Below are 27,961 nucleotides of genomic sequence, written 5' to 3'. Positions count from 1 at the left end.
CCGTCCAGATGGACAGACTGTTTCTATTTCTCTCCTCCTCTCCTATGGAATGAAATATTTGCATAGACTGTGTCTATCTCTCTCTTATTATGGGAGGAGAGAGAGAGACACAATGGAGGTGCTAACATACTCTACTACATAGCCAAATAAAGATCTCAATCCCAATGTTTCTATTTCTCTCCTCCACTTGAGTTTTGCACGTCACCACCAATCAGTGGTCTGAAAATTTTCAATGCCTTTTTTGTATTTTATATTAAAATAAACAGTGGAATATGCTATCTTCATAAAAGGTTACATTTTCCATCTTTTTACAAGAAAAACAAACTTTTCAGGTGTTGTTAGGTATCATACACCTTACCTTTTAGAATGCAGCTCAGGAGGTTGTCGTACGAGAACCATTCTTGTACGGTCTAAGCCGCACAAATGGAATCCAAGAGAGGTGGGTCTCATTCTTGGATTCCATCAATGCGGCTCAAGCCTATATGAGAACCTGACCTTGCACCTTCTCGCACTCGATCTTGTCCTTAACATGTGTGTTCTCCCTTATACTAGCAATTCAACACCCCCTCTGTTGCTCTCATTAATGGCATGGCTTGGCTTAGCATAGAGATTCCATACCACACCGGCAGCATGGGGATCACCTTCTCACACTCTCTCCTCCTCATTGTTAGGATTAATTTTAGGGTTAAGTTGAGGCTAGGGCATTTAAATAAAGGGTGTAAATTAAACCTTTATGGGGAACAAGAGAAGTTTGAATTGAGGCGAAGATGTCTTGGTAGCATTGATCGATCAACTTCTTATAACGTAACTCATGAGAATAGATAAACTCCAACCTCATCCATGATTATATTCCCACACAGTCCTAGATTAGCTAGCTAGAACCAACAATGGCAATCCGAAAGAAAGCGGGGAGGGATAAAAGCTCCCCCCTGCTTTATATATATTGATCACCACTGCCATGCCTAAGAATCAAAAGACACATGTACGGTACTACTCATGTTCTTATTCAGGGATGTGTGCCAATCAACCCAGCAATTCAGATCTTCTATGGTGCGTTACCCGTAGTGGCCTGAGCGGTGCACAAACAGGACGTAGTACAATGACCGTCTTTTCCCTGCCCGAGCGGGGATAAAGTAGTTATTGCATTGCACCCTATTTGTGCATCGCTCAAGCTGTTACAGACAGTGCACCGTAGATGAAGAAGAAAACCACAAGCAATGAAGCAAAGACAAATACCCAAATCATCATGACCACCAATAAATCCCAATGGCGTGGGGAGAAGGGGGGGAGAGGTGGCCACTTGGGTTTTAGCAGTAGTTAGGGCATAAGCAAGCATGAGCATATCATGAAGATGTAGGCAAAAGATGGGGCAAAAGCGATGGTTGAAAGTCGTAGGATATCAACAAATCAAATCAGCTATTTAATTTTCGTTAATTTGACGAGAGATTCTATTATTTTTTAATAGAAGAGCTGACGAGTGACGACCACATAAAAGAAAAGAAAAGAGAAGAGCTCTCCTTCTCTTCTCTTCAAAGTTAGGCAATTCCATTCCATTCCATTAGGCGATGAATAGCATAGGAGTGAGTTGTGCATTAATGCGTTGTCTTGTTTGATGAGGATTAATTTCTAGGCTTTGGTCATACCTTGTGGGACCTTAATTTGCCACCCATTAATTACTGTTAGGGATGTATAGATAGAAGTTACTTCAGAGAGCTATATATATTGTTTCTATGTCTCTTCTAGATTCTTCTATACCATGTTTCATCGTCTAGATATATATAAAGTTTTGAAGAAAGTTTTTCGTCACCATGCGCATGGTGAAGGTCTACCGTTCCCTATTAGGGTTTTTAAATCTCTCAAAATACCATTTGTTGGTATTCCATGCGAGAGCAATAATTTCACATCAGAAGTGAATAGCCTAATGTGAAGTCTTATAGGTACTTGGACACCCTCTCCTTAACTTTTAGGTTTTGAGGATGAGTTTTTTTCAAGTTTCCTAATAAGTTGTGTTAGAGCTGGGGCATGGCAACTCCGGTGTGTCTCTGAGGATGGAGAAAATTCTTTAGGAAAGATCTCGGTTTCCATGTATACCTTTGCATAGAGGGGGAGATTGTTGGGGTTCCACACTAGAGCAATAATCTTACATCAAAAGTGAATAGCTTGATGTGGAGACTTATAGGTACTTGGACATCCTCTCCTTAACGGCTAGCTTTTTAGAATGAGTTCTATCCAAGCTTCTTAACACCATTCTGATATTCTTCCGCGAGCATTTGAAGGCCTGCACCGAATGGATTGGCTTAAGGAAAACTCGGTCTTGAAATTTTTACAGGCGAAATGAGGGATACGTGAGTTTTCTAAAGAAAATTAATAATAGGTCACCCATTCCAATATTTTTCATGATCAGCAAAATTCTAAAATTCGTACACTAAAATTTGAAGAGTGAGAAGGGTATTTGGAGTTCCATATCAATCTCACTTTGGTAAAGATAAGAGGCAATCAAAAGAAGATTATAACTTCTCATTTTTATAAACAAGGTGACGAGGCAATCAAAGAAGTATGACAACTCAAAGAAGATTATAACTTCTCACTTCACCATTTTTATGACAACAAGGTGCACCCAAAGTTTGAAAGTTTGTTCCACCACTCACCGCTTGGAGCATGCCTCATTCATGGTTATACCTTCTATGGTTCTAGAGGTTTAACTCAGTAGAAACTAGAGAGGTTCCTTCCCTTCTTGTTGTGTTATGATTAGAATTTAAGAACAGTTCAAACTTCAAAGCTTATTTGGGTAATATGATAATCAGAACATGTGGCAATTGAAGGAAGAGAAAATATATGTTTGTCTTTAGCTCCTAGGTATGGATCCAGATCCTCTACTACCGAGCTGCCTAGTAGGATTGTGCTGCTAAGACACAGCGAGACGTGCAATGACCGCCTTACCTCTATCCGATCATCTTGCCGCAGTGGAGGTAAGGTGGTCATTACACGTCTCACCGTGTCTTGACAGTGTGGTCCTACCGGGCAGCTCGGCACTAGAGGATCCAAATTGCCTGCCTAGGTATACCACCTTTAGATACTTTATCATTTAATAAATGGAGAGGATAAAATAACAATAAAAGACTGATGTGGACAAGATAAAAGTGGCCTTAAATGTGGATTCCGCCTGTGGGAGTGGGAGTGGGAGGGAGGATTCCCATAAGATGGACAGGGTGGAACATTTGTGTACATGGTGCTTTTGTATTAGCCCCTTCATATTAATTAATAAGTTTAAGGAAGGAAAAAAGCCTTAATACTGAGATGTTGTAGGCTTTAGAGCCGGCAAAATGGTATTCTAAAAACTATTTACCATCCAATCACCATTATCATCTAAACATCTTCATAATAGAGAATTACTAAAAACGATTTGGAGAAAGGGTTATATAGACTTTCATCACATGGGACAAAGGAGATAAAGCTAAAGGAGACCATATGACTTTCCCAATTTGTCATCCTAATGCTAATGCGCATGTGTGTAACTAATGGATAGTCAAAAACTTGAATTTGGATAATTTAAAACATAATTTGTCATATTCTAATAATAATAGAAAATTAAGTAATTAATGATCTTGAGAGTTTTTGAAAATTTGATAAATTTCAAAGATTGAGGAAAAGAGAAGACTTAAGACAATTGAGAGAAAAGGTCTGGGTTACACAAGTCAAGTATGTAAATAGATAGTAGAAAATCCAGATTCGATTTATATCTATATCTGTTTAAGGGTATTTGTATTCGGATTGGGGATATCCAGATTCGATCGCATCTGATCCGTATTTGATCTGTTTACATCCCTATGTATACACGTGAGGAACCCTTATCCCTCAACGTTATGGAAAAACTAAGAAAAGCATAGAAATGAATGTCATGTTTTAAAAAAAAATTCAGAATCAGACACCATAGTAGTCTGTACCCGATTCTAACTTCTAATTCAAATCGATCCGGCAAAAATAGATTGAACCATATAAATTGGAATGGGAAAAAAGAATCAAAGATTTCCTCTCGTCATATATTTTTTTCCCTGAGTTTTTATATTCAAAACTTGTAGATCTTAATATAAAAGGTTAAGTATTATTGATTTTTTATTTTAACCAAAGATCAAAGTGCATTCATACCTAAGGGTGTCAATTTTGATTGGTATCTGGAACCAAACTGGAACAGTTCCGCTAAGAACCGAAACTGACCCACCCAATAGCTTATTGGTTCGGTGTTGGATCTACTAATTAATTTATTGATCCTCCAAAAGTTATAGAACCGATAGACCAACTAAGAATTGGTGGAATCGAAATTCTAACCCTACATTATATAATTCTTAAAATTGTAATCGCGAATCGAAGGTCAAGCCCTTTATTTCTTTAGTCTTTCAATTTTGATTGGTACCTCTTGTCCCATATACTATTTTACTAAATATTTGACTGGTAATTTAGTGGTCCATTTGAAAATGCTAACTTAATAACATGTCTTAAAATAATCTTACTTTATAAGGGTGGAGGTGTTCCTACTTATTTATTTATTTATTTTTACTGAAAAAGAGATAATATATTACTTAAGAAAGAGAAAAATATACAAAAGAGCCCTCATTGGTTTTGTCATTTCGGTCAATGAGGGTTTTCCTAACCAAACTAGTTAACATAGTCATAAGTTTAGTGTCATGTAGGTAGTTAAGTTTCCAGAAAAATCTCCACCAATTAGAGAGGCTTGGATTTGATTGAGACTTTGAAAAACACTTAGCAGCAAAGATTTAGAGAGAGTGCATCTCCTACTTATTAATTAAATATAAAACAACAGATAATATGGATTAGTTTCGTGATTTGAGAAAAAAATTTGTGGACTGCATATCTCGTGTGATTGAAGGGTTTTTTATTATTATTTTGGATTGCTCGGAATCGATTAGGAACTGGAACCGGTCCATCCGTTAGTTAATGGTCTAGGTTCTCAGGTTTGGAACCAATTAGCTTATTGGTCTAGATTTGGTCCTGATTTCTTAAGATGAGAACCGTTACGAAACTGGACCAATAACCTAAAACCGAACCAATTGATACCCTTAATATTCATACTCAAATCATGAGTAGATTTTCATGAATCAAAGTGAGTCGACTGATTCCGAATAAACCGGCTGTGCCATCCATTTTATCAAACATGAGTAGTGAAAAGGATGAAAAGGTTTACGATAAAGATTTTCTTTAACCCCATCTCTCTTCATCATTGGTGACTTTGCCCCTTTGATTGAGGAATTTAAAAGGTCAAAACGATTTCATTTCTCAGTCGAAATAGAAGGTCAGATCCTATGATTGAATAGATATGAGAAACTGGGTCCAAAGTTTGTTTAACATAAAATTGGAATCCTCACTTGCCTCCCCTAAGCTTAAAACCCCACCGCTTGTATTTGGGAGGGTTGAAGAACTGCTTTGGCTCAGTACTCCTTTGAGTTCTGGCCCAAGTGCCCAAGTGCCTAAGTGCCCATCCATCCATCCATAAGGTCAAGAACAGAGCCCGGTAACAGTAGTAGTTCCATAGTTCCATACTCCTAGGCCTGTAAAGAATCCCTTCGAGGGACCTTGATCTACTTTATTTTCTGGGCAGTTCCATTTTCCCAAATTCCTCTAATAGAGGGGGAGGGGGCAGAAATGATCACCTTACCCCTGCCCAAACATACTACGTAGGTGGGATCCATCCCTCTCTATTAAAGGAACTTGGGGAAATGAAATAGATCAAAAATGGAAGAGAAAAAAATACCCCTTGTGTCGTCTTTCAGCTTTGTACTTGAGAAGATAAAAATCCGATTATATATACTTCTTGAGATCACATCTTCTTCTGAAAGAGCATGGTTGTAGTCCAATCTGCAGAATTCGTTTTCAAGAGGGTTCTTGATTGCTTTGGTTTAAACTAAAAAACAACAAAAAAACCAAAAGTGGACGTGGCAATCTGCATAATTCGTTTTCAAGAAAAGCAAAAGTGGTTTTTTGATCCTTTTGATTTGATTGATTGTAAAATTTATTATTCAAAAAAAAAAAAAAACAAATCAAAAGAAGGTTTTGGAAATTACCTTTTTGACAGAGTACGCTGGATTTATTATAACAAGTTAATACTATTTTTAAGAATGATTGGTGGTGGTGACTCTTTTTCCCCCCCTTTTTCTAGTGTATAAAGAGACCGAAAATGACAAAAAAACAAGGGCAGCCAAGATTACCCTGGATTGCAAGTTGCGTGCATGCCCCCGGAGGTCAAGGGATCGACTCTCTTGGATTGCATATTCTCCCTTCTCCCCCTAGTTGTAGATTGTGGGCTTGTCTTAGCCTTCCCCCTTAGCTTATAGTTGGTCTGTGGGCCCTTGAGTAGGATAGACCCAAAAACAAAAAAAAATGGTTACCCACAACCAGCACAACCTTACCTAGCCCTGAAATGACAAAAATAGTGATTGCTAATGTCAATTAGGATCAATCCAACCCAACACAGTCCAATCAGGATCAATCAGGGTTGGACTAGGCTATATCGAGGTTTCTCAACCCAACCTAAGGCTAGGCTGGGCTGGGCCTGTGAGGAATTAAGGGGACATAAGGTTGGGTTGGGGTTTTAAAAAAACTTGGCACAGTTTGTCCCAGTTAGGCTCGATTACACACCCCTATTACCAATTAGGGGTGTCAAAAGTTGGCTGGCACCAGTAGGCCTGACCAATTACTGAACATAACAGGCTCAAGCATTGAATGATTAATAATCGGATTGGGTTCCGGTGCAAGGTAGTAGACCGAAGGTCACCCAAACAGGACCAATTGTGAATATTGTGACTGACCGTTTATAGCTTGATTGGGCTGTTTAGCATACTTAGCCCGATTTAACCCATTTAAGGATAGTTTATGATCCATTTATAGTCCAATTAATCAATTAGTCCACTTAAATCCTGATTAGCCCAATTAACTTGAACCCGATTACAACAATAACCATAACCTTATCCCAACTAAATGGGGTCGGTTACATGGATCCGATAGAGACTATGACAATTATAGAAATAAAAGAAATTAGAGTCTCGGTTCCCCCCCCTCCCCTTGTTTCTTCCACGTTTCTTGTAATATTAATATGGACAACGTACATGAAAACGTCCCCTTCATGTACTAGTCCACTCGCTTTCTTCTTTCTTGTCTCATAATTTCAAATAAAACCTTCACTCCTCCTACCGGAATAAGTGATTGAGTGCAACTGAGCTTGCCAGGTGCCTAGCCAGGCTGGGGTTTTGATAATTTCCTTCGTTGCTATTTCTTCTTCCTCTTTCTTTTACGCTCTTCTCCTTTGTCCTCCTTATTCTCTCTTTTTTTCTCGTTGTTTTTTCCTTTGTCTGTGGCTTTGGTCTGGCTCGGTTTCTGCGGAGGTCTTCGATCTGGGGTTTTGTGAAGTTGTTTCAAGATCCTCGCCTTTCCATTGTTGGGCTTTGCTTGATCAGTTCTCTTCTATCAGTGGAGTTCTGGTATTGCTTTTCTCTGCTTGTCCCGGCCGGCTTTATTCTTTTGTTTGATCTCCTTTTTATCGTGGATCTTGGCTTCAGTTTATCCTTGCTCTGGGTGTTATACGAGTGTTGCATATATTGTTACCTCGTATTATCGCTCACTATGTCTTCTCAACACCCCCCGGAGATCTCAGATGATGGGCAATCGCCGACAGTACTGGGGCAGGCGTGCTTTTGGATACAGGCACAAAGGTTCCCATAACCCTTCTCCTCCTTCTTTCGCTCCTCACGTGCGTGGAGCCCAGCTATTTATCCAAGACCTTCACCCCAACAATCGGATCAGGGAAGACCCAGTTATTTCCTGCAATGGAAACCCAATGTTATTTGATTTTTCCATTGGATTTCCACAGCCCTCTAACACAGTCCTAAAGATACACTTCACAACATTATGGCATCCATTGTGTCTAATCTCTTTTACATCTGTTGATGAAGGACGATTTATGGTTGAGCTTAACTCCTCGGTTGCTCCTGACCATCTTATTTCTTTGAGCCCTTGGTGGTGCGGTAATAATCTGGTCCATGTGATTCCACACAATCTCGATGAAGATATCTTTACTGCTGAACGTGACTATGTCCCTATCTGGGCTCATGTCAGTCCTGTCCCTGCTGAAGCATTTTCTTTTGATGCTATTAAACAGACAGTATCATGTGTTGGCAAGGTGATTGACTTATACCTGAAGATTGATCTGGCTCTTTCTTCCCCCAATTGTAGCCAGAGTGAAATTACTGATCAAGTGGCGACGTCCCCTCTGCATGCATTCAAAAATCAGAACTTAGTCGTGGTATTTTGATCCCAGTCGACCTTTTAAGTACGAAGCTTTTAAAATTTGTAGACGTTGTGGCCGTATTTGTCATGATATCAGTTCAGTTCCTGCCCCACCATTTTTGGGCCCTCGAGCTCCTCTTCTGTTGACTCCTCTGTGGGTCTGTTTGATCAAGCTCTCACCACCCCCTTACATGTGAATTTCACAGGCTATCAGGAGGATAATTTACCAAATGAATGGTAGATTGATACAATGCTTTTGATCGACTCGGGATCCTCTCCTGATTCTTTGGTTCCAAAGCCTGTCTTTGAGAAAAGGCCTAGTGGATTGTAATAGTATTGCCTCAATGGACTGGGAGGGAATTGATAATTTTACCTTTGCCTCTCCGCAGTTGGGCCTCAATGCTGGTTGTTTCCAAGATCTTCTTACTGATCCTCCCTCGAACCCTTTTGTGTCCATCCCTGTGGCACCCTCTGAGCCATTACACATTACCCATTACCCATTATTACCTCACCTACGGAATCTAGTGATGACTCCTTCATCAATGCCCTCCTGACTGAACACCCAAATCTGATACCTTTTCTGCTGATGTTCTACCCAAGGATAGAGAAAACCTGGACAGCTTGGAATCTGGAGGATCGGCTGTACTTTATCCTCCCCCTCTACCCCTGGACCTGGACCCTTACATTGGAATCACCTCTAACCCTGTGCCTATTATCCCTCCTCCACCACCATCTGAGTTCTCTGCTGGTACCCCCTGGGTCAGTTTAATGTCAAGAAAAGAAAACTCTCTTTTTCTCCTATTCCTTCCTCTGTCTCATCTGAAATTGCCTCACTTAAACTGCTCCTCGACCACTATCTGGCGTCCACTAGTGACCCTTCTTCTTTTCTTCAGTTCCTTCATGCTTGGATTGATGAGGTTTCATCCCACCATACTTTTGGCTCTTATAGCTTCTCTGCTGACATCAATACCTCGCCTGGCTTGGTTTAACTGGCATTATTCGGGGATCTCGGTCACTGAATCCGGTACACTTCTTCACTGTCTTTGTAGATTTCTTTAAACCCCCCCCCCCCACCCCCCCACCCCCCCCAAAATCGGTATAGATTTTGTATGCATCTTATTTCCTGTCTCTTTTGTTTGTTCACTATGTTTATTCTATCTTGGAATATCAGGGGTTTAAATAATAAATTCTCTCATAAATGTCTTCAGATACATGTTAATAAATATCATCCTGATAATAGTTTTCTTTGTGAAACTAAATGTGTAGATCATTCAAAAAACCGTTTAACCCAGTTATTATCTAGTTATATTTCTTGTTGCCATGTTAATGGCTCATGAACTAAAGGAAGAGAAGGGGGAATGTGGGTTCTTGTCAAACCCCAAATCCAAATTCTATCTGTTATGCCTTCCACCCATTTCATTGCTTTAAAAATTATGGATGGGCATGCCAGGGTCTTCTGGCTTGTTTGCATTTATGCTCCCCCTCATGTTATGGCCCGTGATTGTTTCTGGACTGACTTGCGTTTGTTCCTAAAGCAACTTGACAGCATGATTTGTATCATTGGAGATTTTAATGAAACTCTCCACCCCAATGAAAAATTTGGAGGATCCCCTTTTAAACCCTCTACAACCACTCTTAAACAACTTTATTAACGATTTCTCTTTTGAAGATATCCAGTTTAAGGGTTCTCGCTTCACATGGTCCAATAAACAACCACCTCGACTTATTAAGGAGTGTATGGATTGTGCTATGGCTTGCCTTTCTTTAGTTATCCACCTTTCATAATGCCAACATTATTAAATTATCACCCATTGGTTTGGACCATAACCCTATCTTACTTTCCACTATTGGGGATCGTCCATCATATAAAAAACTGTTTCACTTTCAAGATGCTTGGACCCACCACCCTGACTTCTCAATTTTTAGCAAGTCCATCTGGCTGGACAATCCTTGTGATCCCATCAAGAGTAAACTTTCCACCTTATCCAATGCCCTTCGAGTCTGGAACAAAGAGGTGTTTGGGCATGTTTCAAACCTGAAGTTTTCCCTTGCAGAATCTTTCTTGCAACATTCTGACAGTCCTTGCCCTAATCATAATTTGTTACAACATACCTCTAATCAATTGCAATGGCTTTTCCTAGCTGAAGAAATTTTTTGGTTGCAAAAGTCTAGACAGATCTATATCAGAGACGGGGACAGAAACACCAGGTTTTATCATTCGGTTTCCAAGTCCAATTTGCGGTCTAGAAGAATTGAAATGTTGATTGATGAGCACAGGAATCAAGTTGAGGATCCTAAGCTTATGGCTCATTTATTTGCTAATCACCTCAAATCCATTTTCACTTCTTCTGAGCCCTTGGAGGCTAATTTCATTGAATGCCTATTTCCGAAAGTTCTTCATGAGCAGGATTGTACCAATCTCAATTAATTCCCTGCCCTCTCTTAAAGAAATTAAAAATGTGTTGTTCTCTTTTGGTCCATTTAAGGCTCCTGGCCCTGATGGTTTCCAGGCTGTCTTCTTTCATAAATATTGGGACCTGGTTCAACAGGATTTATTCTCTTTTGTTTCCAATTTTTTCTTAAATGCTACCATTCCTCCTGGGACCAATCATACCCTCATCTGTTTAATACCTAAATCCCCTACTGCAACAAGGGTAGGAGACTTCAGGCCAATCAGCTTGTGTAATGTCATCTACAAAATTCTCTCGAAGTTGATTGCAAATAGACTCAAACCCTTCCTGACTTCAATTATCTCCCCTTTTCAGGCCATTTTTTTGTCCGGACGTCAAATCTCTGACAATATCATTATTGCACATGAGATTTTCCATTTTTTTAAACATACCAGAAGCAAACTGGGTTCTGTGGCTATTAAGATTGATATGTCCAAAGCCTATGATAAACTTGAATGGGGTCTCATTACTTCTCTTTTCGATTTCCTGGGCTTTGGTAATAATTGGAAGAGGCTTATTACGGCACTTATCTCCACCTCCTCTTTTTCTATCAAGCTGGATGACAGTCCTTTTGACTTCTTCCGGGCCACTAGAGGCCTTCGCCAGGGTTGCCCTCTCAGTCTGTATCTATTCATTGTTGCCATGGAGGCCTTATCTTGACTAATTTCTGTTTATAGAGATTTGAATCTTATTCATGGAGTCAAGATCTCTTCTTATGCCCTGGAAATTACTCATCTTTTATTTGCAGATGACATCTTCATTTTTTGTCGGGCATCTTCTGAAGATTTAACCACTGTTAAGGCTATTGTTGATCTATTCTTTGATCTATCGGGACAGGAAATCAATTTCTCCAAAAGTGGTATACATTTTAGCAGAAATTTTCCTTCTTCAACTAGGAAGACTCTCTCTGAGCTAATGGGAATTAAAGAAATGGCAAATAATTCTACATACTTGGGGACTACTCTCTTTCCATGTAGGTCCAAAGTTAAGGAATTTGGTGGAATTGTGGCTAGGATGCAAAAGAAGCTCATCGTTTGGAAATCAAATTTCTTATCCTATGTAGGTCATAGGGTTTTAATCCAATCGGTATTAGCTTCTACCCTAGCTTATATTATGAATTGTTTCCTGTTACCTAGTCAAATTTGCAGGAACATTGATTCAATTTGTCTCAAGTTCTGGCTTGGAAACAAGAACAACAACAGGAACTCTACTCTCATTGCGTGGGAAAAAATGTCACCCTAAATCTCATGGTGGCCTTGGTTTTCGCAAAACTGAGATCCACAACAAGGTTCTTTTATTAAAACTTGGATGGAGGGTGATTACCGAACCAACTTCTCTCTGGGCCAGAGTCCTTAAGGCCAAATACTTTCCCAAGACTTCTTTCTTCGACCCTGCCACTAGATCCAAAAGTGGTTCACAAATCTGGAACAACATTGCACACTTGGTCCCTAATCTTGAAAAAATGGTAATTAGGAAATTAGGGAATGGTGTAAACACTTTCTTTTGGACTGATAGGTGGAATCTGTCCCTTCCTTTAAGCTTAGTCAATTACTCCACATCTAGTCTCTCTATCATAGACAAAAGGACCACCATATCCTAGACCGAAGTGGAGGAGGAACCTTCTCCTAATTATCCCCGTTCTCTAATTCCTACTAACCTGCACCCCATGATTTTTAATTTCAATTTAAATAATTCAGATGATAGATGGTGGTGCACTTTGGCCAAGAATGGCAATTTTAGTACTAAACTAGCTGCTAATTTCCTTCTCTATTCCCCTATTGCCACTAAGAATTTTTTTCCCTCATGGTGAAATTTCTTTTGGAAACTCAAGATTCATCCAAAATTTAAAATTTTATTCTGACGTGTGATACATGCAGGAATTCAGGTCAAGGCTTCCGTTTCCAAATGGATACAGATCGACCCTTCTTGTGCCTTCTGTGGAAATTGTATCGAATCTTATTGGCATCTCTTCCTTTCATGCGATTGGGTCAAACATATTTGGGTGGCTGGACCTCTGGGTTTACACACTGAATCTTTGGTTTATGATTCCCTGAGCGAATTTTGTTTTAAATTTTTTTATTCAAGACAGTTAGATAAAGCCTCAACTACCTGATTTTTTTAGGTGTTTATTATTACTTTCTACTTCATATGGTCGGCACGAAACAAAGTTATCTTTGGTTTTGAAAAATCGAATGCCATTTGGGTGTTACAACAGGTCTCACGCTGGATAGTGGATTTACATTTACAACCCCTTCCCTCTTCGCCCAATGAAGTATTTAAGGCACCCGAGAATATTTGCAAATTGGTTTCATGGAATTCTACTCCTAAGCTTAAATATCCTATTTTATTGTGTGCAGGAATCCAGACCCCAGGAGTAAGACTGGCAGGCTGGTCGTATATTTTTTTGATGGATGGAAGGTTTTTGTTATTTGCTGCAGGAAATATTTTGTTGTCTAAGGTCTGGGATCCAGAATTGTACAGTATCAGGGCTGGTCTAGATCATGCAGCTCATATAGGATTGGAAATCAAGAAGGTTTGGTGCTCAAACCAAATGATCGCCGATGCTCTTCCATCCCCTACTAACTCTCCATGGCCGTGGCTACATATTAAGGATCTAATGTATATAAGTAATAGATCGTTAGACATTACCTTTTCTATGTTTAAAGATAAATTATGCTTAGGAGTGGCTCTTAACCTTGCGACCTATGTGCAAGACAAACAATATGTATTCTATCAAAATATATAAGTACTCTTTTTATTTTCATCAAAAAAAAAAAAAAAAGAAGTAAGAGGAGTAAAAGGAAGTAAAAAAGACAATAAGTAAAGGAAGAAGTCGACGCATTAGTCAAAGCAGCATCCCAGGTACATTCCCTTTCAAGGGGTCGGCTACACGGGCCTTTGTCCTCCAAACAACTCTATCTGTAGTCATACTAGGAGCGAACCCTATCACATACATATCCTTTCTTACCACTTCTTCAATAGTCAATTTAGGCCTGCCCCTACCTCTTTTAGCTCCGTCAAAAGTCATACTAGGAATGAGCCCTACCACATGCATGTCCTTTCTTACCACTTCTTCAATAGTCAATTTAGCCCTGCCCCTACCGCTTTTAGCTCCATCAAACTGAATCTGGTCACTCTTCCTTATCGGTGCATCCATAGGTCTCCGACCAAATAGAAACGTGATCATGCCCTGGCCTTCGAGGCCCGATTATCTAAACGGACAAAAATGATATGGAATTTAAATTGGTGGGGACTGATTAGGCCTAATCGAAATTGACCAATTGACACCCTTAGGTAAAAGAGAAAACTATAGACAAAAAAAATAAAAAACAATTTCATCTAAAATAGTTTAGTAGTGGCTCTAGTTTTGACCGCCGCTAAAAAAAAAATACTACCTCTAAAAACCAATTTTGAAGCAGTTTTTAAAAATTACTATGGAACATGTAACAAAAATGGACTTTTAGTGGCAATTAAAAAAAAAATACTACCTCCAAAAACCAATTTTTAGGACGGTAAAAAACTACCACTGTTTGATATGTAAATTTTCACTCTTGAGTGGCAATATAAATTTTGGGCAAGAGATCTCACGATGAGCACGCCTGGGTATCTATAAAAGGGGTAGAGGCATCATCTCACGATGCCTTGTTAGAGAAAGTAGGAAACACCACCAAGTAGAGATCTTTTTTCCATAAATTTTATAAGGCCAAATGTTCTTTGTGTCGGGGGCGCAGGCTGTGCCCAAACACACGGGTTGGGCGAATGACCATCCTACCCCCTAAATGGCAGGCCCATGTGTCTGGGCGCAGGCTGTGCTGCGACATAGAGAACGTCAGCCCATTTTATAAAGAACATATACAACCTTTTCTCAAGCCCACAGGAGAGATACAATCCATGCTCAAGCCCAAAGGCAATACGATAATACCAATCTACAAAAATTAGTGAGCCTGTGGTGTGTGGATCATAGATTTGGTAATTGGTAACCGGATCAACTAATACTGATCTGGATCGGTAGTACGACAATTGGATAGTGCACGTGGTATTAAGATTTAATAAAAATTGAAAAAAAAATTCAATATTGGATCAGATCGAGCCTCTCATGCAGCAAAAATGATTGTGGAATTGCTATGATACAGCTATGGTGCAGGTCGTGCTTCTACACCAGCACAGAGATGGACGATTGTCAAACCGTTGGATTATGCATGGGAGTTGGCTCCTCTCTCCTGGTTGGGGATCTCCTCCCTCCTGCCTATCCTCACCCTTATTCCCCCTCCGATCCCCAGGATCTCTCGTGGCTTCCTGTGTGATATTGTATCCTATAGTTCTATGTAATTCTCTAGTGCTGTAATGGGTATGTACTTCCACTCTACTATGATACTATCCCCTTGGATCCGGCTCCTCTTCAGGGAGCCCAACGCCTAGGGGCTATCAAACAGCTGGGACGTGCCCCACATATACCATGCACGCACCATGTTGCACGATTAGGTGGCATTCTTTTTCTTTTTTTTAATTCCCAAAATGAAAAGATCAAGGGTGCACTGATCATTCCATGCATGGCTGTGTCTAGGTGCAAGTACACTCCACATTGTGCGGTGATTAGGTGATTTGTTAGATGTTACCTTCCCCTCCTATTAATGTATAATTGTACTTTTTTATTTTTGGTAAATATGTATAATTTCACTTTTGCGTTAAATGAGACTGTCTACCTAAGGGTGTCAAACGGTGCGGTTCTGATTCAGTGCACATTTTGCAAGGTAGAAATCAAAACCACACCGGATAAGGTGATGTTTTATATGCGGTGCGGTTTTAGCGGTTTCACCCAAAATTAGAATTGTTTTATATGCAGTGCGGTTTTAATGGTTTGTATTTAGTTTTTGTTATCTGGTTTACATTCGGTTTGTATTACCGGTTTCACCTTTGTACCATTTTATTTTATTTTCCATATCTTTGTTATCTAGGAGAAATTATATTGTTTCATATACATCAAACTCTAGGCAAAGTTCACTTAGACATGCTAGTTGCAATGATAATCTTAAGTGATTACTCAAAGTCGCAAAGTACCTCAAGGGAAACCAACCTGCTGAGGACATCACCAATCCATACCCCACACAATTCATTAACAAAGTCCACTAAGACATGCTCATACTAAAACCTTCAGTCTCTTCATGAATTTGGGATTCAAACTGAAATTCAAAAAAACCTCAGTAAGGAGTCTTAATATTTTAGAGTGCTTAACCCCATTCTAAACAAATAAGAATATTTTTAATCTCGGCTTTCTACTTGGTTTCGAATCGAATTGAATCAGTAGTAGAACCTATGAAACCAGAATCACGTCGTTTTTATACAATGTGATTTGGTTCGATTGTAAACGAACGATTCCGGTTCCGACAATTGGTTTTGGTTCCATTTTGACACCTTTGGGTCTGCATGATAACACTCATGTTTCTCTATTTCTCTGTTTTTTTGTTCCTGGGAACCAAAAAAATAAGAGAAATCCGTTTGTTAACACCGGTTCATTTTTTTGTTTCTGGGAATGAACCGGGACAAAAAAGTTGCTGAGAAATAGAAAAAAAGAAGCTCCAATTTGAAGCTTCTCTGTCCCAGAAATAAAAGGAAGAAATAAGGGGCCGGGGGAATTGCTTTTTAATGAGCACATGCATAATTTGATGGGCAAAACAGTAATTTCATGTTCAAATAAAACAACACCTCCAGTGCAACTTTCAACCACCACCACCGCCACCGCCACCACTACCTCCATCGCCGCCACCTCCACCAACTCCACCTCTGCCACCACAACCACCACTGCCACCACCTCCACCGCTATTGCCACCTCTACCACCACCACCTCTGCCACCACCACCACCTCCGCTCCCGCCACCACTACCTCCATCACTGCCATCACCACCACCACCTCCACCGCCACCTCTACCACCTCCGCCCCCACCTCCACTGCCACGACCACTACCACTACCACTACCACCACCACCACCACTGCCGCCGCCACCGCCACCATCACCTCCATCGCCACCGCCGCCACGACCACCACCACCATCAATACCGCCACCATGTCCACCTCCACCAACACCGCCACCACTTCTATCTCCACCAAATTTGTTGGTATTTAATGGTATTTTTGAAATTGTATAGAAGTTCTAGAAACAGAAATGATTTTTCGTAACAAACGCGTTTCTGTTTCTTTTCTGATCAAGAAATAGAAATTATTATGCATTACCATGTGTTTTTGTGCCCAAAAATACAGAAAGTCATTTCTGGAATAGAATCATGTCCCAAAAACAGAAATGTTATCATGCAGGCCCGTTATGACTACCAAACTATTAATAGGGTGCCGATAGTACCATATGTGCACTACTAGGAAAAATGAAACATACGACATCAGTGTGTATATTCTTTGGCACATTATCTCACATTACCACCCATGGGTCCCCACACCTTCTTTCCTCATTAAATTAAATGCCCATTCTTGCTATTTGTCACCCACCCAAATGCATAATTGCACCTTGTTTTTTCCTCAAAATACATAATTGCACTTTATTTTTTGTTTTTGGTAAATATGCATAACTGCACTTTGGCGTCAAATGAAACCGTCTACTAAACTTTTAGGAAAAAACAAGGTGCAATGCCAAAAGGTTTGCCAGCTAACCGTATTGGTGAGGGTCAGTAATCCCACCCTTCTAAAGAGCATCTCATAATCTTAATCGCTGAAACATTTCTCTATCTACATCCAAATACAGTATGATATACCGTTATTTTCTAATTTAAAAAATCGATATTCAGATTACTTTTTCCTTTCCCAATACACAACATTCTCCGATGGGTCATTCTAAAAAAATTCTCAATGACATTTTTATCGGGAAACCAAAGAATGTAAAGCAACTAACAGACCGGTGGGGTGGGCCTCACGTGTGAGCAGCACAGAGTCCTCTCCTTAGAGGTCGCAACAGAGTTCCTCTTCCGCGGCGGGTTCTTTGCATCAAGGTTCTTCTTCAACGGCGGGGCTACGGTTGGGGTTTGCAGCCAGGGTTCTTCTTCCATGACGGGGCCATAGATGGGGTTCGTAGCAGCAAGGCGGCGCTGGTTGCCGTCTCCGAGGGGATCTCCGGCAAGGCAGCGAGATAGGGAGGAGTGGAGAGAGGAGAGAGAAATGCGGGAAAGAGGATGGTAGGGTTAATTTTTGGAGAAACGCTCTTTGGAAATACGTATGTACGGGTATAAATAATATATTTATCATTTTTGTGCAATACTTATTTTATAATACCGTATATTTTTTATTCTAAATCAACACATACAGTTGCGTAGCCCCCTACCCTGAGACTGATCAATTCAATCAAAACCAACCGAAAAGGTCCAAATTGAGTCGAACCAACTCCATATTCGTTGCCTTCGATTTGGGTATTATGGAATCTACTAAAAACTGCTTCACAACTGAAAACCACATTTGAATATTCAAAACTGGACCAAAATGTAACCCAAACCGATACGAACTCAAAAATCATAAAAAGAAAATTATTTTTTTCCATAATTATGCAAACCGGACCGACCCTAGCTTGATAACAACCTGATATGAAAAATTGGAATAAATTGAATCCAAATCGGTCCAAAAACGAACATCCCCTTATTGGTTTGGTTTCGTATTTTCACATTCATCCATTTTCACCTTGAGACTTCAGTTTGACCGAAACTAGATCACCCGACCAATTGATATCCTTATGAAATAAAAAATCCCATCCATGTATATGCCCTTGTAAGTGCTCTCAATGGCCCCATGCAGGCTACTCCAACGATCTCTTGTCCTATCTTTAATTTAAAGAAAATATCTTTATATTATTTTGGGTAACAATTGTATAAGAATATTTCATGATTCATAGTAGTATTGATAATTAGGGGAAAAAATAAGGTATATCATTTATTTATTTTTTGGTAGAAAATAAGGTATATATCATTGATAGTTTGAAACAGTGAATCAGTGATGCTCTTGACTTGACCTGTCATTATCAAAATGGCTGACTGACATCCAAAGCCTTGGGGTCTTTCTGATTATAATTTGAGTGGGAGGATCTACCATATAAAATAGAATTTCCTACTTGGACCTCTAACTATTTAATATTTGATAGAAATACCTTCAAGATGCTCAATGTCGCCTCATGACTGGATCACTAGAAGTTTTGGACACTACAAAACGGATCCTTCGTACGGATTTGTCAACCCAACGGTCCCAACCCAGCACTCAGAAAGCCAGGAGGAACCAGCCATTTTCGTTGCATCGTTGTTTCCCTCAATAAATACTTTCTGAAACATAAACTTATGGCTGGCGGTGATCGATTCTTGCGGGATCCAGTCATTGTAAGGTTCAATTCTCGATTTTGGGATGGGATTCTTGTTCTTGTTTAAGGAGGAGGACGAGGAGGAGAAAGGAAGGGGAGAATAAGCTAAAGAAGATTGCAGAGGTTTCTGTTTTTTATTTTTCTCCCAGGTACTTGGTATTGTGCTTCTCTAATTTCTGATCTAAGCCTTCGAATCTCATATGGGTTTTTCTTTATCTGGGCAATGCTGAAGGTATATTAACTGGTACATATGCAAGATAAATTGCTAATGCATCATTTTGTTTTTTCGTGAGCATTGGTTTCTTCATCCGTTAATTTGTTCCCCCTCCTGAATACCCAATTCATCAGTTTAAGGGCTTCTTCCTTCTACAGTTTTCTGCTAATATTACATTGAAAAGTTGTAATAATATGGTGGGTTGTTGCTCAAATGTAACAATTTGAGGCTTCTTCATAATTTTTCACTCGTTTCTGTGATCCGTTGTGGCAATTGGTATAGACCCGTTCCTTGATACGTCTTTCAGTCCAAAATCGTGCGGAACAACGTAGATATCTCAATTCCCAGGAGTACTCCCCTCCTTAAAAATATCCCACTTCCAGGGAGAAAACATGGTGGGGTGGGATAATAGTGACTTCGCTGACACAACAACCCCACTATCTTTCTATCTTTCACTTTACAATTAGGATAACTAGAACCCCTGATCAGTGATCCCCCCCCCCCCCCCCCCCCAACCAAACCCCTGATGGATAACAAGAAAGATCTGATGGGCTTTCTGTTGAATGTTTTTGACAACACTATCACAAGTGTGATTTTTGAAATTAGAGTTTTTAGCAGTGACATATTGATCATGTTTGGTTGTTTCCTTAATTATACTTCCCAAGTGTTCAGTTTTCCAATATTGGAGAATTACTTCTTCAAATTTCAATCTCAGCCAGCTTTGAGTTATCTGGTAATATCATGATAGATTATGCCAGGATAAGGGTCTTATTTGTAAAGCTCTTGCTTTTCTCTATTATTTTCCTCCGTATCATCATTTTTGAGAGATTTTTATTTGCATAGTGCTTTAAAAAAATGAATTGGCTGATAGATGACAAACTGAGGAAGCAAGTTAAGCAACTATGCTTCTTCAGGACTCTGATCATCTCATTTCTCAATTTGATGTGTAAATTTGTTACATTCTGTCTTATTTGCATTTACTCTAACAATCACGTTGATATTCCTTTGTTATTTTCTTTGCTCGATTGATCTGTAGTTTCGTAATTTTTTTTGTTGTTCTGGCCAAAGTTGAAGGAACCATTTGTAAAATATTTTTGATAATGATTTGCTATTATTGAACTTTCAATTTTTGTTTGATAGATATAAAAATCCAACTTTTCAATGTCTACCTTGGGCAAGCCAGCAAACATCTTTTGGCATGAATGTCCAGTTGGAAAACTTGAAAGGCAGAAGCTACTACAGCAAAAGGGATGTGTTGTATGGATTACAGGTCTCAGTGGGTCAGGTTTGTTTTCAAAATTGCCTGGTTGAATTATCATCTTGCTTCTTCTTCAGTCACGTACAATTCTAAAGTTATAGAAGTAGTGTATATTGACAAAGCCATGGGAACTGGGATCTGACACATATGTTGGACAGTCTGACCTGGCCAAGATTAAAAGACATGGATTCAGGTGCTTATCTAAGAATAGTATTTAATTTCAACAGTGGGAAGTGTTGTTTAGTACATCTCTTATATATATATATATATATATATATATATTTATATCCCTACAGAAATGGGCATAATTAATGTTGGTGATTTATATTTTCCACCTTAATTTCTATAAGAATACACGTATTTTCGGAATTTGATGTGTGTCCAACACAGAGACTTCATTCACTTAGAAGATTTGACAGTCTAGAAGAAGACTCGTACAGCTTATTGCATTTTATTACAGCTGTACTAATTTTCCTGGGTGCGATGTCTTGACTCAGAATATTCCCCTAGTAAGCTGTGATCCAAAACTGTGAAGTATTTGTTGGTTGGATCACCCAGAAATACTGTTTTGACAGAGAGCTTGGCACTTTTTTTCATTGCTTGAAAGTTGAGAGTCCCCAATGCAAGATCTGTAATCTCAGCATGCAATGAGAGATGACCAAGCTGACTCAAAGAAAATCAAATATTGATGGGGAGATTTTCCGATGAAGAAATTAATTAGATGGGGGATAATAACTGGATTCAAGCTGGTTCTGGCTTAAAGAACAATAAAATTACCATAGAGAATCCATAGGAGGTAAAAAGCAAGACAGTGGAACGCCCCTAATTGTTCGCAAGATATAGGGTTCAGTAAGTCTTTAACAAATTACTTGACAGGAGCATCTATAGAGCATGAGATCTGAAAAAAAATTTGATTTTATCTTTACAAGCTTTGGATATGGAAGAGATCTGGATTGATTGGTAGAACCCATTTGTTTATCTGTAGTATAATTAGTACAGCTTCAGTTCCATAGTTCATTTGCTTTTCATCTTGAAATCTCTAATGTGTGAGACACACATTTATGCTTAATAATAAGTTCTCATGAAACTTAATTAATATTAGTGACTTATTGGAGGTGGCCTTGCCATTTCTTGGAGCAGTTTTGTGTAAACTTCAATGGCGAGATTGAAAGGTTAAACCACCCAAACAACAGCTTTTATGCAGCAAAAACAGTTATGTCCATTGAAATCCAAATAATGCAGAAGTCGACCTCGAACCGGGGAAACCAGTGAAAGATCGATTACAGCCGCGATCAACATAATAAGGAAGAACAAATTGGATAACTGAAACTTTTATTGCTTTCTTTTTCCTGTTTACATATGAAAGAAGAAACATAAAAGGATAAGAAGAAGAATAAAGGGATATAGAAGGGGGGGGGGGGGATAGGATCAGCTCTCTCAGCCCATCATCCTCTCACCCATGGTCTCTCACCGTTGCCGCCTCTCACAGCTTCAACCTTAACTATTTTCTCTTCAATCTCTATCCTCTTCTGCTCAGCCACATACATGTATTTATAATAAACCCAATTACAAAGCAACAGAGTCCCAATCTAATTAAGAAACTAAAGAGTCCTAAAAAAAGAAACTACTAATTAATAAAACCCATAAAATAGAAACTTCTAAATAAAAGCTAAGCAACTAAAATAGAAACTCTAAATTAGAAACAATTAATCTCAAAAATAGAAGCTAGATACTTGTCAAAAAGGAAGCTAACTTGGTCTTCAATCTTCTAGAAGCTGTCCCATCGATCCTGGAGTCTCTTGCTGTCCAAGGCTTCTAGAATAGAAGCACACATGATGTAAACTGAGACCCACAACACTGTTTACGTGAACAGTACCTCATGTACTTTTCATGTGAACGGTAACTTTATTTTTGAAATATATTTTTGTCCTGTTCTTCATGCTTTGATCTACATCAAATAAACTTTCACCATTGCCAGATATTAATTACCAAAATGAAATCTCAGAAAATAAGATGATTAGATAATTGTCAACTTTGTGACTAGATTGACTAATGAAGTAATCTTCAGGATAATTATTTCCTGAGGGGCTCTTATTTATGTTTCAGATTGTCTAACTTTGTGGACTAGAGAATGATAAAATTATAAATTGGAAATAGAATTTCACTTCAAGACTCTTCTAGTGTTGACCATTTAGCATGCTATGTTTTATGTGTTTACAAACAGAGACCATGTCTTGAACTATTTCTTCAAATTACTCAGGGAAAAGCACATTGGCATGCTCAGTAGGCAGAGAACTGCACAATAGAGGAAAGCTTTCCTACGTCCTTGATGGAGACAACCTTAGGCATGGACTGAACAAAGACCTTGGTTTTAAAGCAGAGGATCGTGCAGAAAACATACGCAGGGTTGGTAAGTATGCTTTCCATGAGGGTGACTTTTCAATGTTAAACTCAAGCAAAGGTATTCTACAAATATGTCCATTGCAGAGGGGGTGTTCTTCTCTTATGATACCTGACACAGATGTATGAACTGGCAGGAAAACCAGTACACCAGCATGTCTATACAGTTCATCTTACATATTATGAAATAAAGGCTTTTCTTAGTACAAAAAACACAATCCTTTTCCTCATGATTTGCATGTGATCCACATGCCTCAGTGCTGAAACCTACTATTGAGTAGGTTGCACCTAGGGATTTCCTAGCCATTAATGTAATTGATGTTTTGTTCGTCTTCAAACTTATTATTTCAAACCCCAGGGTATTATGGTAAATTGTCTCACACGTGACAGGACTGGTTATAGTTATTGGGTAAAAGATGAATTTATTTGTGGCCCATAAAATCTGTTTGGTGTGCCTATCAACTTTTGTGTGGCAACACCCTTGGAACCTGGATGAAATGATGACGTTCATCGTAATTTTTATCAGACATTTAGAAGGAACCATCCTTGCTGGAGTTTTCATGTATATGATATTTACTTCAATAATTTCTTCTTAACTACTGATCTGATTGCAGGGGAAGTAGCAAAGCTTTTTGCAGATGCCGGTTTAATCTGTGTTGCTAGTCTGATATCTCCATACAGAAGAGACCGAGATGCTTGCCGTGCCCTTTTGCCAGATGGTAGTTTTGTTGAGGCAAGATTCCTGGCAGATATCTCTTCTTCAAATTGAATTAACTCTTTCTTTTATTAAAAGAGTTCCTTGAAGCAGGATCATGGGTTATATCTGATTTTATAGGTTTTCATGAACATGCCTCTGAAAGTTTGTGAGGAGAGGGATCCGAAAGGCCTTTACAAACTTGCACGTGAAGGGAAGATTAAAGGTTTGCTCTATAAAATTGTCTTACTTGAACTCTTGAGATATTGGCATACATTCATCTTAATTAAAACACACACAAAATTTTCAGAAGAAGAACCATACATATACAAATTTAAGTGAATGGTAGATTCCAGTTAATACATGTTCCTTTCTTTTCTCTTTTTTTTTTTTTTGGGGGTGGGTGGGTGGGAAGCAGTTGATTGATGTTCTCCTTGGGAATTAATAATAATAGATATATCAACCAGCTTGTCTGGAAATAACAATTGGGCTTGATAGACATGATGAATTTTATCATATCAACAGACTTGGTCATAAGTAGATCTTGTAGACATCTCTTTGCCTGGAGTCTTTCAATTGGAAAGGTAGGCATGTGGAAGAAATTAATTTTTGTCATACAAGGCAGAAGAATGCTTAGAAAATTCAGTGTCTGAATCCAACTTCTCTAGAATGGGTCTGCCATTCATGTGGAAGAGTCGCTGCAATGTAGTTTCTCAATGCACTAAATAATATATTATTGTATTTTAAAGTTTACTGCTGTCTGCCAAGTTTGATGTTGATACAGGGCACAAGTCTTGCCATCAGTACTCTCTATTTATAAAACTTGCAAAGTTATCAGTCTCTTTTGGTGTTTTGTGGGTGGTTGTGGCTTGGTTTTGAGCTTATAGTCATGAGTTTTTCGTGTTCTGTCTGTGGTTGTTTTCAGAGGATCTTTCTGCTTCCTTAAATGTCCGGTTATATTTCCCTCCAAGGAGTAGAGGGGGCCTACATTTACTGATCCTCGGCTGTTTCACTGTCTTCTGTGTTGTACTTTGTTTTGGTTTCTTCTGTAACTTATTGCTTTCCATCTCTCTATCTCTTTCCTGTTCTCCCCCCCCCCCCCCACATCCTTTTAAACCTTGGGGAGCTCTGGGATTATTTCATGCTTTTGATGTCCTTTTGTATATATTCCATGTACATCAAACAGAAACTACAAGTTACATGTTAATCGAGTGAATGTAGGTTGCCAGAGTAGATTTTAATTTTACTCTAGTCTATGTTCTTTGGATTCTTCTAAATAGTTGTACTTGCATTGGTAGCTGTTGGGAAAAACTTTTGTTTTGTATTGCATACATTTCCTTTATTTTTCTTTCTTCTGAAAGTATTTATTGAGGCTTTGAGAATTTTTACGCTCCCTGTAAAAAACAGCAGAAAATGAGTATACTAGTACAATAAGCCCCTAACAATTAGTCTCTAATTTTCAGAGAAGATTTTAATTTATCAATATTGTTTGATAGCTCATTCAGAAAGCAATGTTATTTGGCAGTTGTTATTATTATTTGTAACTGTGGCGCAGGATACAATATTGAAGCCTCTTGTACCTGTGGGTATGGAGCCAAGCTCTGCACAATTGATACTTCAATTCTTTCTGAAGATGTTTAGGCTTGGCTCAGACAAAAGTGTACACAATTGAACAATCTAGGGTTAATTTGAAGAAACCAAGTTCTGATGACCCTCCTTAGGCTTGAATGCTGAAATAGCCAAAGACCCATAACAGTTACGGAATCCAACCGAATGGATACAATAACACACATTCAATGACATACCCCGAAAAATAAAAGGCACCTAATATTTGAAAATGACATGTGGTAGAAAATATTATATGCATTATGTAATTGGCATATTTTTGAATAGTTCTGTTACTTGTGTTGAGCAGCTGTTACTTTGAGTAGTAATCCATGTAAGTTACCACGTGATTGAGTTTTTATGGTAAAGCTGTTATATAAGTTATCTAGTTGGTTGGGTTTCAATTTTTGTTAAAGAACGGTTTGAATTTAGAAATGGGAGGAAATTTCAGATTTTGTTTTCACGTTCAGGGTGGACAGTTTGGGTTCCTATCAAACAAAACCTGTTGGGGGAGGTTGGATTCCTCTCATTGAATCCAATAAACAAAATCTAGAGGATCAGGTTGGTTTCCTCTCAAATTGAATCCAATAACCAAAATCTGGACGCTCTTATCAAAATATAATATATTTTGTTGAATTTATCAAAACTATTTCTTCCATTTATTCATAATCATTTAATAAATGATCTCATACAAAGGCATTTTATGGAATCTTCAAATAATAACAAAATCTACTCCCGTCTTCTGTTGGATGCCCAGTTAGCAAGTCATCAAATAAATCAGTAGCAGTAAGTAGTAAATGTATCTTGCTTTTTCTGTGCTATAGCTCATTCCGTCTGGTGTATCATCATCTATTAAAATAATTCATAGTTTGGTGAAATAACATAATAGCTGAGTGTACCTTCTAGTGGTTTGAATAAGACAGGTGACTTCAATTCATTAAAGTTGCACTAGAGCTCTGTATTTGATAACTTTCACCTTAATTTGCAGGTTTTACAGGTATAGATGATCCATATGAACCACCCTTGAATTGTGAGGTATGTATTTCTTAAACGAAAACTAGATGGCATTCTCATACTAATACTATAACTGAGTGCATGCCAATCACAGTGGAAATGTCTTACCACTTTAGTAGTGACAGTTTCTGTTGTAGGCACTCTGTCAGTTCAACCCAACACTTCCCACGCTGCACTCCGTTTTAATGGAGTTAACTGTGTCTCTTGGTGAACCTATTCGATGTCTCCTTGCACCCCATGGACTAATCCTGTAATCATATATTTTGGGTTGTATTGGACTAATATAATTTGTATATAATCTGCGCTCACTGATGGGTATGGTTCAACAAAAAAATAATAGAACTGTTATGCATGTTTAAGTCATACTAATTTATTGGGATCTGATGGTGGTTGTGATAAATTTACCCCCATTTCTCTTACAATACAGTATGTACAAATGAGCATGGGCTCAAGAAAACTTAGATAGGCATAAGAAGCAAATAAGAGATTCACAAAGTTCTTCAACAATGGGGAAGTCAAATACAAATGGAGAATTGGCTTCCAAGTACCATTTGACTGAACAAGTTCTAGGATATTGGATTGTGCTTTCTGTCAATGTTATTAATCTTTTACCTTGTTTAGGCCTTCTCCTTCCATTTTTCCTCCCTCTCATATGTTGAATTCTTATTGTTTTTTTCCTCAGATAGAGATACAACAGAACGATGGGATTTGCCCTGCTCCATCCATTATGGCAGGACAAGTTGTGACGTACTTGGAGGACAAAGGCTTCCTGCATGAGCAGTGATTGATCAACTTCTACTTCTGTTCCTTATTGCATCCTCTCTTTTTCTTTTTCTTTTGTTTTTTTATGAAGTCTTTGTAGATGATTATGACAATCGAAGACATAGGTTGACAGATAATTTGTCTAGAAATTATCTGCCAACATTCTTTATTTTAGGCCTTATTGGTAGAGCATGGGGTATTTAATAGCAGTGGGTTCCTGTAATCCGTCGCATTTAGTTATGCAGTTGTTGGTATATATCTAAGATGCAAATGACCATGAGATCCATTTAGAGTTTTTTCATTATAACTGAATGGGTAGTTTATTCCTTTTTCTTTTTTTTGGTAATATAACATACATTAATCACCGAACGAAGCGAGGAATTACACAAGTACTGATACAATAAGGGGGAAATAAAAGGTGGAAGGGCTGAATCCAAACAAAAAAAAAAAAAAAATTGCCTATGCTGGGAACCAAAAGATCGAGGCAAAAGATTCAGCCACATAATTTCCATATGAACAAAACTAACAGTTAAAAAACGATTAGCAAGATGAAGACCATCAGAAATAATTGAAGCAATCCTCCAAGGAGGGGAGGGTGTCCTGCGAGATTTGATTGAGTAGACTAATGACCATTAGAGAATCTCCTTCAAGGACAATATTCTGATAGCCTTGTTGAACAGCAATGAGAAGTGCTTTCCTGACTTCAAGAGATGCTACAACAAAAGCATATGAGATTCCAACATACTCACAGAACCCCATGATAAATTGGCCTTGATTATTTCAGAAATCTCCTCCTGAGCCTGCATGACCAGGGAAACCAAGAAAAGAGCTTTAATTTTGAGGAACAAAAATCAGAAGCAAAGCGCTTGCTTTTATAAACAACATCATGCGGAGGTAGTGCATACCTAATCTTTAATCTTGAATGTTTGT

The 27,961-nt window shown here is 38.7% G+C and overlaps 1 protein-coding gene across 2 annotated transcripts; it reads left to right on the top strand.

The window, feature by feature from the left end:
- Nucleotides 1–18,987: 18,987 nt before the first annotated feature.
- LOC122644169 (adenylyl-sulfate kinase 3-like) lies at nt 18,988–27,336 on the top strand. Of its 2 annotated transcripts, none has more exons than XM_043837785.1 (8): nt 18,988–19,207; nt 20,439–20,583; nt 22,817–22,966; nt 23,571–23,689; nt 23,792–23,876; nt 26,244–26,290; nt 26,952–27,152; nt 27,193–27,336. In XM_043837785.1, the coding sequence occupies exons 2-7, from the start codon at nt 20,460–20,462 to the stop codon at nt 27,051–27,053; spliced, it is 627 nt and encodes a 208-aa protein (XP_043693720.1). In that variant the 5' UTR covers nt 18,988–19,207; nt 20,439–20,459; the 3' UTR covers nt 27,054–27,152; nt 27,193–27,336. The 2 variants fall into 2 exon arrangements, with proteins under 2 accessions (XP_043693720.1, XP_043693719.1); XM_043837784.1 differs by having other exon boundaries at nt 18,988–19,218; nt 20,423–20,583.
- The last annotated feature ends 625 nt before the right edge of the window (nt 27,337–27,961 follow it).

This window comes from Telopea speciosissima, chromosome 10, assembly GCF_018873765.1.
Source record: "Telopea speciosissima isolate NSW1024214 ecotype Mountain lineage chromosome 10, Tspe_v1, whole genome shotgun sequence".
Taxonomy (NCBI): domain Eukaryota; kingdom Viridiplantae; phylum Streptophyta; class Magnoliopsida; order Proteales; family Proteaceae; genus Telopea; species Telopea speciosissima.
This window is presented reverse-complemented; position numbering and strand designations above follow the sequence as displayed.